The sequence below is a fragment of the Ciconia boyciana genome, chromosome 4 (assembly GCF_034638445.1).
Source record: "Ciconia boyciana chromosome 4, ASM3463844v1, whole genome shotgun sequence".
Taxonomy (NCBI): Eukaryota; Metazoa; Chordata; class Aves; order Ciconiiformes; family Ciconiidae; genus Ciconia; species Ciconia boyciana.
In genome coordinates, this window is record NC_132937.1 from 10488609 (window position 1) to 10508851 (window position 20243).

Below are 20243 nucleotides of genomic sequence, written 5' to 3' on the forward strand. Positions count from 1 at the left end.
CGGAGGCTCTCTCTTCACAAGGAGCCACATAGAGAGGACAAGGGGCAATGGGTACAAGTTGCACTGGGAGAGGTTTCATCTCCATATAAGAACAAAATTTTTTACAGCAAGAACAATCATTCACTGGAACAACCTCCCCAGGGAGGCTCCCTTTCCCACAACAGGTTGGACCAGGTGATCTTTCGAGGTTCTTTCCGACCTGGGCTATTCTATGATTCTATGATTCTATATAAATACCTGAAGGAAGGGTGAAAAGATGACGGAGCCAGGCTCTTTTCAGTGGTGCCCAGTGACAGGACAAGAGGCAATGGGCACAAGCTGAAACACAGGAGGTTCCGCCTGAACATCAGGAAACACTTTTTTACTGTGAGGGTGACTGAGCACTGGGACATGTTTCCCAGGGAGGCTGTGGAGTCTCCCTCCTTGGAGATAATTCAAAAGCCATCTGGACATGGTCCTGGGCAACTTGCTCTAGGTGGCCCTGCTTGAGCAGGGAGTTGGACAAAATGGTGAGTTGGATAAAGTGTGCCATAAATGATAGAGTAAGTACCTTGTATAAACATGACAGTTGCTTTTAAGCTGCATTAAAGATCTTTCCTGACTTTTCCAAGACTGAGTTATCTTAGTAACTGAAACATAAGCATTTGAGTTGGTTGGGGTACTCCAGATCTGAAGAAGGGAAAAATCCCAAACTACTTGAAACATGCTTTGTCAAAGATACCTGGGGCTGGGGCTGGTGCAGTTGGAAGCCACGAGATAGGAATCCAGGCTCCCTGGAACTTGTTCTCAGCTCTGCCACAAAGCTGCTGTGTGTTTTTCATCCTGTAATTTTGAACTGGTCTGTGGTCTGCTGTGGTACAGTGTGCAAGGGAGGAGGTTGGGCAGAGGCTGCTGTCTTGTTCACTCAGCAATTGCTGCAGTTGCACCCATGAATAGAAAACCTGCCAATAATTCCCCAAGGAGAAAAGCTGTGTGTCTTTTTGCATCTGCCACTTTGATTGTCCCCTACCTTTCCAGTGGGACATGAGTCCTGGCCATTTGCAGACAAGTTGAGCTTCTCCATAATTTCATTGTAATGTCTGTCTTCCCAAGCCTTTTGAGCTGCTAATAAACTCCCTTGGGGCAGGGACTTTGTATGACCAACTCCACCTGGGCTATGTCCTTTTTTTTTTGTTTCTGTTCCCAACTTATTCCTCTAAAGCCCTGTTTCTAAAGCAGGAATAAGATTTTGCTATCACATACAGTTGTAGGCTAAGATGTGTTGATTGATATTTGTAAAGGGCTCTCTCAGATCCTGGGATGGGAAGGGTGCACTGGAAAGGCAAAGGGTGTTTTAGGTACGGTAAAATATACAGCTCTAGATGTGCATGTATGTGGAGGTATGACTGTAGTGCTCTAACGGATTACTTGTATGTAGCAAAGTAGATGGAAACCACTTAATTCATAGCAGGACTGACTGGCTTTTCTGTGGCTGAGAGATGGAAAAAATATGCATTGAATTTCAGCTTTGTTCCATAGGTCAGAGTACTGTAGCTTGCCCTGCTGTTGTGTAAGATGTGTTTGTTTGGGCATAAGTGGTAATTTCAAACATCTGCTGCTGCTTTCTTTCCTCCTCTGCTTTTCCTTTCTTTCCAGACTTTCCCAACATCTGTTTCCTTTTTTTCATCTTGCTTTTTTCAGAGTATGTGTAGCATAATTATGACAACTGCGTTAACTGTGGATTGTCATTGACCCTTGCTGAAGCACTTTTTCAGTCAGCAAGAACACATCACTTAGTGCTGCTCGATTCATAGACTTTTTATCCAACTTTAGACCCCTGCAATTTATGAAATGTTATCTGCAATAATTTTCCATGTTCTTGACCTATGTCAACAGCTACTTTATCCAACTGTCTTCATCTATTTTTATGTGTGAACTGGCTGCTGTGAGTCAGAGAATACTGATAGGTTAGGAAAATATCTTGGTGTTCAATTATTGTTAAAAAGTCCATGCAATTCTTAAGCAGAATAGTCCATTTTTGGGGGTCTCGCTTTTGTGACTCTGCCCATAGGCAAGAGATGTGCCACCAGTCTCAATCTCCCCTCCTACATGACTGAGTAACGGCTTAGGTCTCAAGTGTTCAGTAACCCAAATATAGTCATTGGATATTGTCATATCCTCCTGATGCGCTTTAATCCCAATTTTTTTTTACTTCTTTTTCTTTCATTAGAATGTGAAATGCAAATGGAGAATGTAGTCAACTGGTATGTTTAAACAGAGCTTGTATCACAGAAAATTTAATGACAGGACAACTAAGATATGTAAGTGACTGTTTTTGCTACCATGACCTGTAGGAACTATTTTTCTCTTATGGCTTAATATGGGCCAAATACAATCTCATTTTCTCTCTCTGGGAGTGCCAACCTCACTTTTGTCTTTCTTCAACTTGGTGTATTTGAATTCACTTGCACATGAATATTAGGATTATTTAAACTAGTAAAGAATAAAGTACACCAGGTGCAGAGTGAGAACATCCACATGGGGAGGCAGGCTGCTATTCCAGAATAATTCCTTCTGTAGACAAAATCTAAGTGAAAGTTCTGCAATGCAGTACAGCATGACCGTTGCCTCTTTTGCTCATTCAACCTGACTCATTACAGATTCATTGCTTGTTTGGCAATACTTTCCACGTCCCTTATCTGAGTTTTCTCTCTCTTTTTCTCTTTAATTTATGGTGTTCCTGTGGTACCTGCTTTCTTGTTATCTGAGCAGGAATTTCTAATTTCTTCTTACAGGCATAGGACAGATTGAGGTGAATGATGGCAGTACAAGGGATAAAGCCATGACTGCATTTGGGAGTGGTGCATTCAGCAACTCTTCCTCATAGACTGAAGACCCAAACCTTCGTGTTTCATTCTGCGACATAAAAGTAATAGATTCTGGTATGAAATTTACTCCCTACTTCAGAGTTAGGGTCTTTTTTTCCCCATGCATGCTTTCCTCATACTGGAAAGGACTATGCCTTCAGCTTGTCTATAACTTCTGCTCTTTAATAATTGTATTTTCACATACTTTACACATTTCTAATCAATTTGAAAATATTTAATCAAGCAGACCCCCTCATGATATATTTTAACAACAAAATAACTACTCTTTCACAAGTGTCCAGTGTGTGCATGTTAAAAATTGCATCGCTTTGATAAATAGGTGGATTATTTTTTTCAGTATGTTATTTTTTTCCCCCTGTTTTTCAAATGTGGGATTTTTTCCACAGTTTATTGCACTGGAGAAGGTCTTACTACAACATTCTTATATGGGGCTACTTTTCTATGAATGCTGTTGAATGAAGGAGAGGGAAAATAGAAAATAGTTTGAATCACATAGAGATGACATTTTATTATATGCTTTAGTGCTTAAAGAGAATAAAAGATTGGTATGCTTGAATTAGCTCAGAGCAGCTTTTATTCCATAGCATGGTTTCATGCAAGTCTATGAAGAAGAGCTGCATTGTTATGGAACAACCCTGTGAGTGCTGATGACTGGAAATGATGAATTTTTAAAATCATTTGGTCTCTAGTCTGGTTTGGCTTTGACTTCTAGACATTCAGGAAATGGAACTTTCGAAGCTGGTCAGTGGGAAAATGTGCACTGTTCCCCCTCAGTAAGAGTGACTTTATGGAAATGTTAAAATGTACCTCATTGTTTGCATAGATTCTTCTTTTGGCAAGAAATGAGAATCTGTATAATCAATTACTCCAGAGATTTTCCTTCAAGGCCTATGGGTTAGGAAGTGTGGGCACTTTTTAAAAGAAAATATTTTTATATAAATGAACTCTTTTCATACAAAATCAGCAAATCCAAGATACATCATGCACGTGACAGTGATGTGTGCATGAATACCCATGGAATACTCAAAGGAAATATATGTCAGAATACTAAAATAACTGCTGAGTCTTGAGCTAGTCTTCATTAATATAACCCAGTGATTGTACAATTTAGCTTAGACTGAAGAATTCTGCCAAGTTTTTCTGTTCACTTATTAGAGGAAAAAACAAACCCCTATAATTCAGTGGAGTAAGCTATTCTATTTCTATAGAAATTATATTTTCTGTAAACTAAATTTTATGCACTTTCTCAGCTGAGAAAATGGGTTTCCTGTGATGTTTTAAATTATATTCCAGATGTGTATTCCAGTGCATCCTCAGTGTAAAAACAATTATTAAGCAGATGTTTGCTAAAAATCTTACAGACAAGGCTATAATCAGGACTGTGATCAGGCATGCTGTGTTGTTTTGGGTTACTCTGTCTAGCATCCTGTGCTGTCTCTCTCATGAGAGTGCACAGAGTCATAATAGACATTTTCACTTCCCCCTTCCACATATGTGGATAGCTATAGGTGCCCAAAATGAATCCTAATGTTTTACACTGTTTCCATCATTACAGAGCTGCTTGCGCTATCCTCCCATATGCATACTCACACAAACATGTCATATGCCCCTCTCTCTGTATTTTATCAAATAAAATGGCTATTTTATTTATAGTAATTTTATGCTTACATAAACTTCTCTCAGTTGCTAATGATAGTTCTTGTAGGAGCCTTGATGCAGAGGAATTCCTAATGCCAATTTAAATGCCATGGCATCTCTCACTTACAGCTCCTCTAGGCAATAGTAGTATTGGTGACTACCTTCTTCCATTAATGTTCATGCATGTAAATCAGAGTTGGCAGTGGTAGAAAGGGTAAAAGTTTAAACTTCTGCTCAGTCTATATCTCACTGTTTTTTCTTTGTGGATGTTTTTACACCATCCTGAAGTTGTGTTGGGAATAGGCATTTATAACTCCTCCCTACAGGCTCAAATATGAATGAGTTTTCACAATGAGTTGCCATGCATGGCATGCTTTGTGTGTGCTCTTAGCCTGTGCAGTGTTGAAATTTGTTGACTTAAATAATTTTCTTCATAACTTTTAAAGGCATGGTAACATGGGGATGAGTTAAGGTGACAGTAAATACTCTTGCAGCAAAGAAACCTTAGATCCCTCATTCAGTTGAAAATGTTTCTAGCAATAATAGCCAGGTCTGATAATAAGGTTTGGGAGGTGGATCTGTATAAACCCTGAAAACCATGGTTGGTTATTCAGACCTGTTGAAGCTTTTTTTGTTACTAATTTCTAAATACTGGTAATAGAAGAAGAGAGGTCCATGGTCTAAGGCAACCTAGTCACCTAGTGAGTCAGAGATTAAATGGTACATAGAATGCCTCTCGGCTGGTTTCAGATGTGTTGGGAGAGCTGGGCTACCTGCAAGAAAAGAAGATTAAGAGAAAAAAACCAAGCTTGTGTTGTGGAGATCTGGAAAAGAAATCATGCATTAGCAGAAGGTGACAAGGAAGTAGGGCTCATTATAAATCTGTTATAAATCAACCTTTTTGATGGAGGAGAGCTCCAGTTAAAAGGGATCTTGATCCCACTTTAAATCAGTCTCTTCAGTCTTAAGGCTTAGTGCTTACCAAAGTCTTTGGCTCTCCCTTTTTTGGCTTCTCGACAGATATACTCTATATATCTTGCAGGCCTCCAGACATTGCTACATCAAACAGCACCTAAGACTGATTAGCTGCCTGCTCCTGCTGAAGGGACCTCTGGATCATGTAAGATCTGAAGGTGGCAGTCAGCTCTTGGTTTCTTGAGAGGAAGTCCACCAAGATGGATTTCAGCCCAAGCTGAAAGAGGAGCTGAGTAACCAGGAGAGAAAGGCACCCTATCCAATTTCTCAGTTCTCTCCAAAGTTGAAAAGGAATTATGATTGTTACTAGAAGATTTAACAGAGAATTTCTGTGTAAGCATTACTAGTTAGTCTGTATTCCTAAACTGCATAATTTCTCCTCTAGAAGAATACTGTTGACTCTGAAGTTAATTCTTGGGAAGGGGAAAAATTCAATTCTTCTTTATAAAGATGTGGTGAGTTGACCTTGGCCAGCTGCCAGATGCCCACCCAGCTGCTCTCTCACTCCCCCTTCTCAACAGGACAGGGGGAGAAAATAAGATGAAAAAAAGCTCATGGGTGAAGATAAAGACAGGGAGATCACTTACCAATTACCTTCATGGGCAAGACTTGACCTGGGGAAAATTATGATTTTATGACCAGGAAGTAGAGGCCTGAAGCCAGGGTAGTATCGACCTCAAACAAATTTTCTGTTAATGTCAACGGAGTTATTTTTGTGTAAGTATCCCATGATTTGAAGTTGAGGTGAAGATGCATAGTGCAGACATTAGCCTGGTAAGGAAAGACATTAATCCCATCCCTGACAAGTGACAAAGAGAAATACGTGAGCTGAAAATAAAGTTCTTTTATATATATGTATGTGTGTATGCATGCACAGATATTCATAAACAGCACAAAACTAAGGTGCAGAGCTGGCTGCAAGTAGGAAATGGCTGGCTTTCTTGGAGAGAGGTAAATTGAATTTTTATAGTTATATCCTGTGAAACAATTCAGCAGAAATATGAGATGTCAGGAAGCTAGATGCATGTAAATGTAACCTGAGTTTCTCTGTGAATGGTTTATATTGTTTACATTTATAAAAACTAGCTCCCATTTAGACTAGATAATGCAGAAATGACTGTGGAGTCCTGTCTGCTGTAAGGTTTATGTCACTTTTGGTGTTGCCACTTTCTGGATGTCATGAATCTTTGAAGAGGTGTCTGACAGATAAAAATCTGGCTTTCAAAACTAGATTTTTAACCCAAATCTTCTTTTTTTTTTTTCCCAAGCTTTTTTTTCTTATTGTTGCAATTTAACCTGTTGCTCAGTACCCAGCTGTTTCTTCCTTGGGAGTACTGTAGTATAAAATAAAGTTTCAGAGAGCCTGACTGAGTGAATCTGAGAGAAAAAAGAGTCACTCTGCTATAAAATACAGTTTAATTTTGTTTTTTCACTCCAAATGGTGAAGCTGATTTACATATTGGTTAAGTAGAATGTTTGAGTATGTTACTGAACTTTTTTTTTAAGAACAGACATAAATAAAGCAAAAGAAAAAACCTATCATTCATTTCTCATTGTGATATACTGTTAAGCTTTGTAAAAGTATTTTTTTTAAATAGAATTGAAAAAGGAGCTAGTCTAATAATGAAAAATAATAAAAGAATAATGTTATTATTCAAAAGATGCTAGCCAATGAAATCTTTCTAGCAGGGTATTTAAATAGACGTTAATGGAGACTTGTAGTAGTAACTAAATTGGTCATATTCCCTAGTGAACAATATGCCAAGGTGAGCTTTGCATTCCCACTGCCAAAATGAACTCTTTAACATGTAGTATGTCTTGGATTCTGGTAAATGGGAAAATTCCCAAGATTTCACACATTTCTTGATAGTCTCCATGGAATCCTAACACTTACCAAATGTTTTCCTTGTTGGCAGGTGGAGTGGATACAACAGCAGGTGGTTAAAAGAAGAATAAAGAGGGATTATAAACATGGTGGTACCCAATCCACTTATTTCAATGATCCCAAGTGGCCAAGCATGTGGTATATGGTAAGTACATAAAGGGTCATTGGTTCTGTTTCATGCTAGCATTTAGTTCTTTGCTGTGATATTTTGAAAAGGGGCAAAATAGTATGTTCCAAAAAAGCAAACTTTCTTTTCTGCTTTATGGAACTAATGAAGGTTTGTAAACTCCTTATAAGTATTATAAAGAATTCTCAGTGGGCCCCACAATAAGAAACATTTATTAATGCATTCATTCATGAATGCTTCCTATTGCAAGATGCCTTGGGAATTACTTATTAGAGGATAAACTTTCAGCAATGAGAAGGGAAGGAACATAGCCACAATATACGAGAGCAGCAAACCCACTTGTTTTCAATGTGCCCAATTCACTTTCTCAGCCATCAATGTGACACAAATTTATCATGTCCTGAAACAGAAGAAAAGAGACACAAACAATGTCTGTTTAGTGTTATAAGTACACCCTTTTTAGTAATGAATAATTCAGTTGAAATAAATTGATTATTTGTGCTGCTTCCTGTCTGACGTGAGTTCTGTGTTATTTGAGCAAACTTTTTTTCCCTGGTTATAGTCACAGTTAAAGCCTGGAGTGAAACTTCTTTATGCAAGAAGTTTTTTAAAATATCCTCATTTTGCCTAGGAAGATGCAAATGAAAAGTTTGTGTATTTAGTTAAAGAAAGTTGGGAGCAACAAGTTAGGCAATTGACACCAGGTCACATATCTGCATTTTGGCCATTAAAGATTTGTTCTCTTTCCCTACTGTTCTATTGATGTAGTTCTAAGTCCTTATATCTTGTTTTATCACTAGGTCACCTATGTAGCTGAGAGCAGGGCATTCAGAAGGTTTATGACTTGATAGCTTGAATTGCTTCAGATAGATAGGGAGGAAAATATTCCTTTTTGGAAACAATATGTAAAATAATTTCCTTGTAAGTAGACATTGTCTTTTCAGGCATTCTGCTAATTCCGAGTGTTAGTTTACTATTTCATGTGAATAAACAAGATGATTGTCCTAACGCAGCTTCAAAATGTTTTAAAGTTTTTATATTTATTTCATTTTGGCTTGTAGTTTGTTGCTGCATACGTTAAAAAACAAAAATGTCATAGGTTTGCAATAATTTGCAACTAACAATAAACTCAGACATTCAGAAGTCCTTATCTTCAAGTATGTACCATACAAACATGTAATCAGTCAGCAAGTCTAGTAGCTTTGCTATTCAGTTTCCAGAATTCCTGTATATTACTAAGTAACACGTTACTTTCAAAATTCCTCTTATATTTATTAATGGACTATACTACTGACTCTTTTATTTTCCCATGGAAAAATCACAGAATCACAGAATCGTATAGGTTGGAAAAGACCTTTAAGATCATCAAGTCTAACCGTAAACCGAACACTACCAAGACCACCACTATACCATGTCCCTAGAGCACCTCACCCAAATGTCTTTTAAATACCTCCAGGGATGGTGACTCAACCACTTCCCTGGGCAGCCTGTTCCAATGCTTGATAACCCTTTCAGTGAAGTAAAATTTCCTAATATCCAATCTAAACCTCCCCTGGCACAACTTGAGGTCATTTCCTCTCATCCTATCACTTGCTACTTGGGAAAAGAGACTGACACCCACCTCGCTACAACCTCCTTTCAGGTAGTTGTAGAGAGCGATAAGGTCTCTCCTGAGCCTCCTTTTCTCCAGAGCAAACAACCCCAGTTCCCTCAGCCGCTCCTCATAAGACTTCTGCTCTAGACCCTTCACCAGCTTCGTTGCCCTTCTCTGGACACTCTCCAGCACCTCAATGTCTCTCTTGTAGTGAGGGGCCCAGAACTGAACACAGTATTCGAGGTGCAGCCTCACTAGTGCCGAGTACAGGGGGACGATCACTTCCCTAGTCCTGCTGGCCACACTATTTCTGATACAAGCCAGGATGCTATTGGCTTTCTTAGCCACCTGGGCACACTGCTGGCTCATATTCAGGTGGCTGTCAGCCAACACTCCCAGGTCCTTCTCTGCTGGGCAGCTTTCCAGCCACTCTTCCCCAAGCCTGTAGCGTTGCATGGGGTTGCTGTGGCCCAAGTGCAGGACCTTGCACTTAGCCTTGTTGAACTTAGCCTTGTTGCACTTAGCCTTGTGAAAATGATCCCATCTTAATTTTCAGAGCTACTGAAGATCTTTGAGGCAATAAATCTCCTCATACACTAGAAATCTATTTCATTTATGCTTCATTGCAGTACTGTACTGATGTGGCTAAGGGTGTTTTAGCTTTTATCCACAATGTAATAGTTTTCAGTTCTTTGTGAAAGCTTTATTATTTTGGGTCATGAGATCATGGCAGGATTTTTTCCCCATCAACTAAAATGCATATATTTGTCTCCTCTTATATCTATGTTTATGCAGTCTGCCTATCCTATAAATATGTGCATAAGGTGACAGATTCCAAAAAATGGCCATAGTTTGTGTTATTGTGGCCTGTCAGTTCTCAATTTTTAAATTTTATTTCAACATTTTAATTGAAACTAGAACATAACAGTGATTTATCCATAGATAGTCTGCTCTTATTGTGATAAACTTTCAGCTCTGTGTTAAGAATAAAAAGAGGGAGGCCAAATTTTAAGAGAAACACTAGTAAAGCAAAAGCCTACTATGGTTTACAATAACTTATGTAATTTCTCCTTTGTGCTCTTAGACATGCACTCAAGGTTTTTACTGTCACCATAGCTTTTTGGTGCTATTAGACTAGGGTGTTGTTTTTTTTTTTAAATTGACAATAGATGCTTATAACAGTTACCTGTAATTTTCTTTAGGAAGGTAAGTATCCTATTTACAAATATTGCCTAGCCACATTGCTTCATGGCTACCTTGCCTAATATGGAAAGCGCTTTAGGTCAACAAATGGATTTTACTGGTTGTCTTGTACAACTTTCAGAGTACTTTCAGTTCTGTACCTGTAGAAGAAAGTCTTCACAAACATGCTGGCAAGGGAGTGTTATTGGCTGATTGTGTTTGTCTCCACTGAATAAGTGCATATTTGCTGTGATGTTAGTGGTAGTGGCTTGATGACATTTTGTTGAGAGTAATCAGTAAAGTATTAATGAGTACACTATTTCAGCAAGAGAGAATAACTAAAAATATATTAATGAATTGACTTGAGGACTGACTTGGGTCATTACCAGATATCCTCGTATGACTGTATTTGTGACTGTAACCATAGCTACTTTTGTTAATCTTATTTATCTTTACAAGTTGAAGGAAAAAAAGGAATTCCAGGTTAGTTAATGGTTTCAGTCATCGCTATGTCAGAAAGAGGTTTTTAGGTTTCTGGCTGCAAACTTGTTATTGAGAAAGTAATAAAGTATTATCATGTACAGGTTTGCATTTTGATTAATAAGTAACTTCATTGTGGGTTAAGATTGATACCTTTGGCCATTGATCTGGTATAACCTCTAACAGGGCTGTAAACGTAGTTCAGATTTGTTGACAAACCTTTTATTCAAAGACTTTGTCAAACAAAATCTCTGATTTCCTTCTGTTTTTCTTCCCTGGCTTTTTCTTCACAAGTATCACCCCTTGTAATTTTAACAGTCCTGGCTAGAAATGATACATTTTTGTTTGTGTGATATCCATGGCAAGACGTTGCGAGGGGAATTCAGGCCTTCTCTCCCTTTTGGGTAATTAAAAAGGTTAAAAGCATCTCTCAAGACCTATTCCGTGAGCAAATTAAAAGTTCTTTTTTATCTCTATATTTTTCTCCATTGACTATAAACACATTCCTAGAAAGAGTAGAGAGATTAGGAATTTGCAACACTTGCAGCCAGAATCTGCAAGATATTTAGCACCTTACAGTTCTGTGGAAACCAAGGCAAATAGAGCTTCCAGAGACACTCATCACCTAAATGAGTAATGCTTTTACTTTTTCATTACTGGAGTATTATCTATTGAGAAATTATTGCTTCTCATGCTTTCTAATACCTAGGAAAAGGCAATCTTAAAAAAAAAAATGCTTTATCATAACCTCTGATTTCTGAGGCATCTGTGCTTAAGACTGAAATAGAATTTTTTTATAGATTAAGTAACACATGAAACTTCACATGAGAGTCACTATTCAAATATTATTGAAAACTGACCTATAGAATTGGGCTCAGCTTGCTCAGAATGAACTGATACCAAAAAAATTAAGTCAAAGGGAAAGCAAGTCCTTAGTTAATATCCCTTTTGAAACTTTGGGTCAGGAGAGAGCTAACAGTCCAGTATGTTTTCCCTAGGGCTCAACTATCTATGTATCATCATGTTATATCTATTCTTCTCTTTCATTAGTGTTGGCAAAATATTCTGTTTCTCAATAACTGGATGAACTATATACAATCAGTTTGCATAGCTGAAAGACGTTAAAGTCAAGTCTAAAATTGCATAATTTTGTTAAATAGAATATAGCTGCAAGAAATTGATTTAACCATTGTTTATTTTTTAACAAACTGTTGCTAGTCTACAAAGACACTGACCATGTCTTTGCAGTCAGTTCAGACAGGAATAAGTCTTTTTCAACACTCATCAAGCATAATCCTCTCCACTACTGTTATCATCCCTTATACTGCTAATAATAATCGCTAGTACTGACAGGCCTCTCTAATTTGGAGAAGAAGTTTCTATAGTCCTTGGTCCTACCAGCTTCTTCCTACTCTGCTTTGCCTAGTTGCTGCTGGGCAGGAATTGAATATATAAAAGGATATTTTTGTGAGGATGAGAATTTACTAGAGAAGTAAGATGTTTTGAGATGTGAGGCTGTCTGGAGGGAGAGGCCCTGTTCTGTTAGAGCATCTAAGAGTAAATGTGATAGTTAAGTGTATAAGCTAAGTGTTTGCTTATCGCTGGATGCCACTACATCAGAGAAAGAGGAAATGTGTATCCAGAGGTTACTCTATAGCTAGAGAAGGTATAGCACTGTCAGAGAGAAAGAGGGTAAAGCTAGAACTTCCATTGCAGTAAACCACTGGGGCAAGATGGTATTTTATGCTGGTAAACTACAGTGTAAAGTAACTGAGCTACCCACAAAAATAAATAATATATCTTTAAAAATGATGCTATACTCAGAGAAGAAGCTAGCCAGTATCTCTAAAATGCATACTTGCGGTAATCCTAAAAATTTATATACCGGTGAACCTTACCTGAGAACCTAGGGAAATATCTGACATTATCATTAAGGTTATAAACCACAGCAAGAAATGGAACATGGGAAGTTGCCTGTCAGCTTCTCAAAAAGAAAATGAGCAAGAAAGTCAAATTCATAGGCTGCTTGGAATGGAGGAAGAAGGACATCACCTATTACATAATTGTCATTGCCATTGCTAAATGCATGCCAAAGTAATATTAAACATAATTCAAAACTTCATAGAAGTAAAACTTTCATTTTATTTTACATATATCTTAAGTCTACAGAGGTGTCAGCTCATCTTAAATCCTTTTGAAATGTCTATTTTTGCTGTTGATTTCTCTAAATTCAGTCCTGCCTTTTTTGAAGATTGTTTTATTTTTTCTGAATCTCTTTCTCAACTTTTATTATTTTCTCTTCCCCATTTATTCCTCATTATTCTTTTTTTTTTAGACATAAACCATGCTGTGGGAGAGTAGGTGGAAGACAAAATGTGTTTGGAAGAGTGCTAAATGCAGGCAATTTCAGAGTTTTTGTTTGGAACCAAAAAGAAGGGCTTTTGTAAAGCTGCATTGTACCTCTCTATAGTCTGTTAGTTTTCTCTGAAAGAGGTAACAATATAATGGATAAAGATCTATCAGAAAGTATAACTTATGCAGTCTTTTTAAAAGAAAAGCATATTAGGCAAATATAATGAACTTAGGCTGCTGAAAAAGTCAAATTTTCTCACAAAGTCTCTGAAAAGATACTCTAATAGAAATCTGTAAATCCAAGCAAAGATACAATTCCTGGCTGTGCTGTTTCTCCAACTGTTTATATTTTTACTTAACTCTCTGGGCTTTAGGAAAAGCATTCCTGATTTTCAAAACTGGACTGAAAGGACAAGCAGATGCACAGTTTTGCTGTGAATGAATAGTTGGTAAATAAACAGAAACAGCATATGGTCACATGGCTAGTTATCTAACACTAAAAGAGGTTTATAAAAGGAGCCTCAGTGCTGGAACTGGGTGTTGTTCAGCATAATGAGTTGGCAAATAGATGGAGTGAGTCAGCAAAGTGTTTTAGGGAATTCAAGGTGAAAGAGGATTATAGCAATGCCAGTAGGGCACAATAAAATTAGCAATTTTAGCAATTGTAAAAATGTAGCAATTACTTGGTGAATAAGTTGAATGAGAGAGGTATAATATTGTTGCACAATTATAGATGTAGAGAGATTATTCAGAGTTTTAGAAAGCTGTTGAAGATAAAAGACTTGCTCTGAAGTTTCACTCATCAGCCAATATTTATCAGTCAGCCTCTTATACCATAAGATTTCTGGTACAGACAGATGAAATGTAATTTATACTGCAATTTAAAGTAGTCCATACACTGATGAGCTCTGAATTAGTTGCATCTAGGGCTGGCTGCCTTTGGTGCTGATGCTGAAACCAAAACCCAGGAAAGGTCACATAGTTTTCACTTTCAGTGAGGACTGTGAAATCAAGCATTATGTCGAACTTCGATGAAGGATCTGATGAACTCAGCTTACTTTGTTTCTCTAGGAAACTCCTCCAGTATGATACATCAGTGAAGGATGATTAGTGTTTTCCAGACATATTTGTGAGCTCCCAGGTGAGCTATACTAGCATCCATATAGAGGGACAGACACTCCTGCTCTGACACTGTACAGTGGACTCTGGAAGGCAGCTAGAATAAGGCTAATAATGTGAGTAATGTGAGTATCCCAAGATCCTATAGCCATTAAATAAGGTGGAGGTGAAAAGTTAGGCCAATTGCCTCCCTAATGCTGCTGATGAGATAGATCTGTGAGGAGTTGGCTTATCTTGTGCCTCTCTTCCAACTCCAAGCATGACAGGTAGAACTGAGTAAAGGATTTTACAGCTCTGGCCTGGTCCTTAATGAGGTCAGGTAAGGCAAGTGGGATTATGGAACAACACAGAGAAAGACAAAGAAACTAGTGACAAGCACCTGATGGAACAGGTTGGAGAGAGATGAGGGGAAGAGAGAAAGAGAGATCACACTGGGTCCAAGTGCAAGTTAGGGTACAGGAGAAGTAGAATTTGGAGACAGAATTTCACTTGACACTTGTTAACACTATAGCAAATGAATACGTCACCTTCTCTTACTACCTCCTAATATTGTATTTCAAACCCACCTATGCCAGGCATTGGCAACTAAGGAAAAACCTCACTGTCTTTATTGTCCTCCAAAGAATTATTCTCTCTTTCTTTCCATCTGTGCAATGAAAGCCAAATCACTGTTCTTTCTGAAGTGGCATGGCATGTTTCTAAGTGTTTTGCATATTTTGTAACTTGGTTTGGTTTTTGCATGCACTTTTTGTATGTGTTTTGTATTGCATGAGAAGATCAAGCCCTTAGTTTTTTTAGAAAGTTAAAAAGACAATCTGTGGCCTACTTCAGTGGAAGTGTCACTAGAAAGAATCAAACTGCCTGTCAAAACATTACCTTGCGAATCTGTATATGAAAACATACCTGTTGTTCTCTGTAGACAAGGTAGAACTGATATCATGAGATCAGGTGATACACAATTTGACGTAAACTCATTTCCTCTTGAAAAAAAGCAGTATATTTTTAGTAAACAAAAACCTGAAGAAGTTAATTTATCCTTATCTACTGAAAAATGATTATTAATGCAACTAGTTTAGTGAGATTAATAAATAGTTTAATGATGGAAAGACCAGATAGGCTACTTGATCTGTTCCTCTGGGACATTCAGTTCTGACTTCCAGATAAGCAACCCTGGAAGTTCCCAGGAAACACAAAATGGAATTCAGCACTGTTCGAGGATTGTGACAGCATTTTCACTGAACCAATAAGTAGCAATACTGAAATAATTTCCATACTTGCTGTCAGGAGAGATTTCCCGCGTGTCAAAGATTCAGTAATAAATCATATAGCAACAGCATATGTTCCACTGCCCATTTACTACAGTGGTTTTATCTTCAGAAGGAGAGATTCCACTTTTATTTTATCTTTTAAGAATTTATTTAAAATGGGATTTGTTTTGAGCAACAATTGAGTCACACTAGGAAACTGCAGGTCTCTTTCTGTATAATGTCTTGTGAAATATCATTTCTGTATCATGTTGTGTTTTTCTGAACTGCCTTCCTTTTTCTGACTAGTTTCTCCAATTAGTAAGGAAATGATAGTGCTGAATTTCTAATGACATACAATAAATATCTGCCTTTAACTTGAGTCCAAAATAAAGTGCTAACAATAAATGATATGGAATATAAATGGATAGATAATTGCTGACATTGAAACCAGTAAAATGTGTTATACCTGGGCACAATTTGATGTATTTTAGTTTTTATCTCTCATAGCATTTCAACAGGAAAAATATTCATTTAAATATATAGGCACATACTTATCCAGAAGTATACTTTTTTCTTCTTGAAGGAGAAGGAATTTGCCCATTGTTACTTTCCAAGAGCAGTTTTTTCAAGAACAACTGCTTATTTAGCTGCCCACTTTTCAGATTTTTCTTGATCAAAATCAAGTAATCAAAATCAAAACAGAAGTCACAGAACTTTTTTTATTGTGCAATACTGTGAATACTCTAGATGACTAAAAAAAGGAAGAGGTAATTTTATTAATTGTAAAGAACACTGCTTTGCTTTAAACACTCACTTTATGTATTTTTGGTATTGTTTGCTTACTAAAATTGTGGATACTTCAGGAAAGTATTGCTAAATATGATGTATATTTAACTGATATTGTATAGCTTTTTTCACATAAACAACACTGTACAAACATCAGAAACCCCCAAATGACCATTTTACTATTTTTCAAAATGACCAAAATCTCTGATACAAACAGTAGATATATTATTGCTCAGTCAGGGAGCAGAAAATTAGTTTTGAGCCATTACGTTCCCAAGAGAGCCCAATCTATGTAGTGTCCTTTACAAAGGGCAGATTGGAGAACTGCTATTTAGCTCTAGGATGTTAGGTCTCATAGCATTTTTAAATATCATTATGCCTATATTTTCCTCAATACAGATGCCATATGACTTAGGATATCATGAGAATGGGGACATCAGAACTCCAGCTTTCCCAGTTCCTACATCTGTGCTCTAACCTGTCCTTCCATGTATCACATGAGCAAATGTTTATGTGCTCTGAGTACGCTGGTGGACGAGTATGCAGAGGACCTTAATTACAAGTATGCAGAGGACCTTAATTCTTGCTGTTTCTAAGACTCCCTTTTCAACCATATAAAAAAAAATCTGAGCAAATTTCCAGTGAGGATAGAGCCTTTCAATCAAGTTTGCTCTGCACCACTGTACTGGATGCAGGACATAATTGGTTTTGTTTGCAGCTACTTCTAATATCATGACATCTCTGCTGGGAATTAACAACTGCTGTTCAAGCTCTGTGAAGAGGATTTTCTTCTGCCCAAACAAGAAACAAATAGCAGAGAAGACTATAAGTATATCAAACTCTACCATGCCATTTTACTCTACCAGTGCCATTTTGGAGAGAAGACCAGCAAGTGTTTGTGCATACGTGTGGGAAAGGCCCCCAGTGACTTTTAAATACAGATTCAGTGAAAGTTAACCTAAATGAATAAAGCGATCATTGTGAACTCAGACACTGAATACAAGAGTCTGTTAGCACACAACCCCAAGTCTCCTCAAAAATATGTAGGGGGGTTTTGGAAAATATGCCAATTCTAAGGTGAGGAGCAAGGCAGGCAACATCTGTGCCTGCTCTTTTCCTATGGAGGTTATAAATTCTACCAAAACTTAAACACTGACTGTTTCAAAATTAGCTCATTTGCAGCATACAGCTGAAATGCATGGTGGTCAGAGGGAGGAAATGTGAGGGAGGGAAGAGCCTCAGCACCAAGAGATGCAAATGTGAATCTTTTACAGTGTTGATATAACTTTTGTCTTACCCTTTCTATTGCATTAGAATCCACTAATCCATGAGTAGCATGCCATTTAAGCATATAATTGCCCTGTCTTTATCTATTTTGATGTCAATTTCTAACAGAATAAGCAAGTTACTTTCAGTTTTGAAAACAATTCAAAACTACATTAAATCCAAATAGTATAAGCACAGGAGCCTAAGAAGCAGCAAATATAAATATACATGAGAGACTAAACATTAACTATACAGTGGGATTTTCCTGTTGTATATTTTAGGACAAGACAGTTCATTAATAAAAAGTAAGTTACTACTTGGGAGATAGTGTTTTGTTTTTTATGAATATCAAATCCTGGCTACAAGATTACATTTGGGAGCCAGAAAACCTGTTTAGAAAAAAATAAAGACAAGATTAAGCAAAGACTTTTTTCCTTATATGACTTCTGGTCTGGCTGCAAGTAGGCTTGCTATCTACTACTAGCTAAGTAGTACTTGGCAAGTGTTATAGCCTTTACACTGATAAGGAGTCAGTCTGCTTACAGAGAATGTGATTCTAGAAGAACTCCCTGAATGCTTCTAGCTCACTGACTTTGTACCTCAGATAACTTCCTCAGAGCCCTCTCCTGAAGATGAAGTTTCCCAAGACATCAAAGACAATCTAGAGACTCAGTGTTATATGTGATAGTCTCACATCCTACTACCTACACTCTCTTTGCCCCCAGCTTCTCAATACTGTCCCAATTCCTTGCACCACATCTTATGACCATGTCGTGGTTTAACCCCAGCTGGCAACTAAGCACCACACAGCCGCTCACTCACTCTCCCCTGGTGGGATGGGGGAGAGAATCAGAAGGGTAAAAGTGAGAAAACTCGTGGGTTGAGATAAAGACAGTTTGATAGGTAAAGCGAAAGCTGTGCATGCAATCAAAGCAAAACAAGGAATTCATTCACTACTTCCCATTGGCAGGCAGGTGTTCAGCCATCTCCAGGAAAGCAGGGCTCCATCACGCGTAACAGTTACTTGGGAAGACAAACGCCATCACTCTGAATGTCCCCCCTTCCCTCTTCTTCCCCAGCTTTATATGCTGAGCATGACATCGTATGGTATGGAATATCCCTTTGGTCAGTTGGGGTCAGCTGTCCCAGCTGTGTCCCCTCCCAACTTCTTGTGCACCTGGCAGAGCATGGGAAGCTGAAAAATCCTTGATTTAGTATAAGCACTACTTAGCAACAGCTAAAACATCAGTGTGTTATCAACACTGTTTTCAGCACAAATCCAAAACATAGCCCCATACTAGCTACTATAAAGAAAATTAACTCTATCCCAGCCAAAACCAGCACAGACCACCTGAACAGGCCCAAGAGAAGCAGCAGAGAACAAAGAAATCAAGGAGGACGTTAGGGTAGTACAACTTTCATGAGGATCTTTACACTCAATTTAGGGTGTCTATTCTCTTAGTTTGGATTGCATTATTAGGTGTATTTGTTACCCTGATGTGGTTTTCCTCCTTTTTAAAATGTCTCTTGCAGTTTCCATTTGCATTGCAATTAAAAGTTTTGTTGATCTGTCAATGTCCCACAAACCAGCATTCATTTACTGCTAACTGGCCCAGACCTTGTATTTAAATAAACCTGTTATTACATTCTGATTACTGTTTAGTTGGTTTTGTGGATTGTTTTATGTCAAGCCCTAGATCTGTACAAGAATTGACTAGAGCGTCTGTAACAAGTATCTGAAATGGATCTTCAGTTGGATCAATGCAAAAGCATTTGGACAGCACCGAGGTTAAGAAAAACAAAAGTAACTTTCTACCTGTTTTTCTTAGAAACCGTTTTGCCTGGAAAGATCTTTATCTTTCATATAAATAGCAGAACAACATTTAAGTAACATACACTAGTATTTTTCTGTTTTAAAACAATCTATATTTATGTGAAGAGATGCTCACCAACTAAAAATTTATAGATTTTGCTCCAGAAGTAATATAAACTTGTTTTCAATAATTCATCACCTATTCCTAAATATAAAGGCCAAAGGGAAAAAAACCCCTAAAACATTACCTTATTTGAATGTTTCATATCAGTTCTGTTTTGACATTGCTTTGCATATTTAATTGAATATCAAAGAGAATTTTATTCACTTTAATGTGTTTGTGCATATTTAGAGTAGAGTTGTTCAGGATATGCATATATTTAAAGCAGCATCTAACTCCAGGCACCAAAACTCCCTCCCAAAGTATTTGAAGGCATTTAAATAACAGAAAAAGTTTATTTCTCCTAGATCCTACTTCCTATTGATGTTTCCCTAGAGTTCCTGATGCATAGCTGCTTTTGTCTGACAGAAGCCAGCATCAGTATCTGAACTGCTTTGAATGATTCTTTTCAGAAATACAGCAGAGGATTTCTATGTTCATTTAGTTTCATCAAGGATCACTACAACTGGTAATCTACAATTACAAGCCCACAATTTCTAATTGAGCTGCAATAGGTTTTCAGTAAGACACACATATATTAGATAAAAAATTGCATTTGTACAAGAGTCACATCCATAGGAATATTGTCTTAATGATAAACTACAAAAAAACCTTGCACTTTGTAGTTGCATGTTTATCTTGCTAGGCCATTTTCTACTAGATTAAATAAATGTCCGCCTTCAATAATCAAGAGATGTGTTGCACTCAAGTAATCTCTTCACCTTCTCTTGGATAAAATACATTGAGCTTGT

General features: G+C 37.5%; 1 protein-coding gene across 3 annotated transcripts in view; it reads left to right on the forward strand.

The window, feature by feature from the left end:
- Positions 1-20243, forward strand: part of LOC140650981 (proprotein convertase subtilisin/kexin type 5-like) — a 262110-nt gene that overhangs the window by 70479 nt on the left and 171388 nt on the right. For all 3 annotated transcript variants that reach the window (XM_072859926.1, XM_072859927.1, XM_072859928.1), the window contains exon 3: positions 7397-7510. In XM_072859926.1, coding sequence (XP_072716027.1) covers positions 7397-7510 — 114 coding nt within the window. The remainder of the gene's footprint in view (positions 1-7396; positions 7511-20243) is intronic.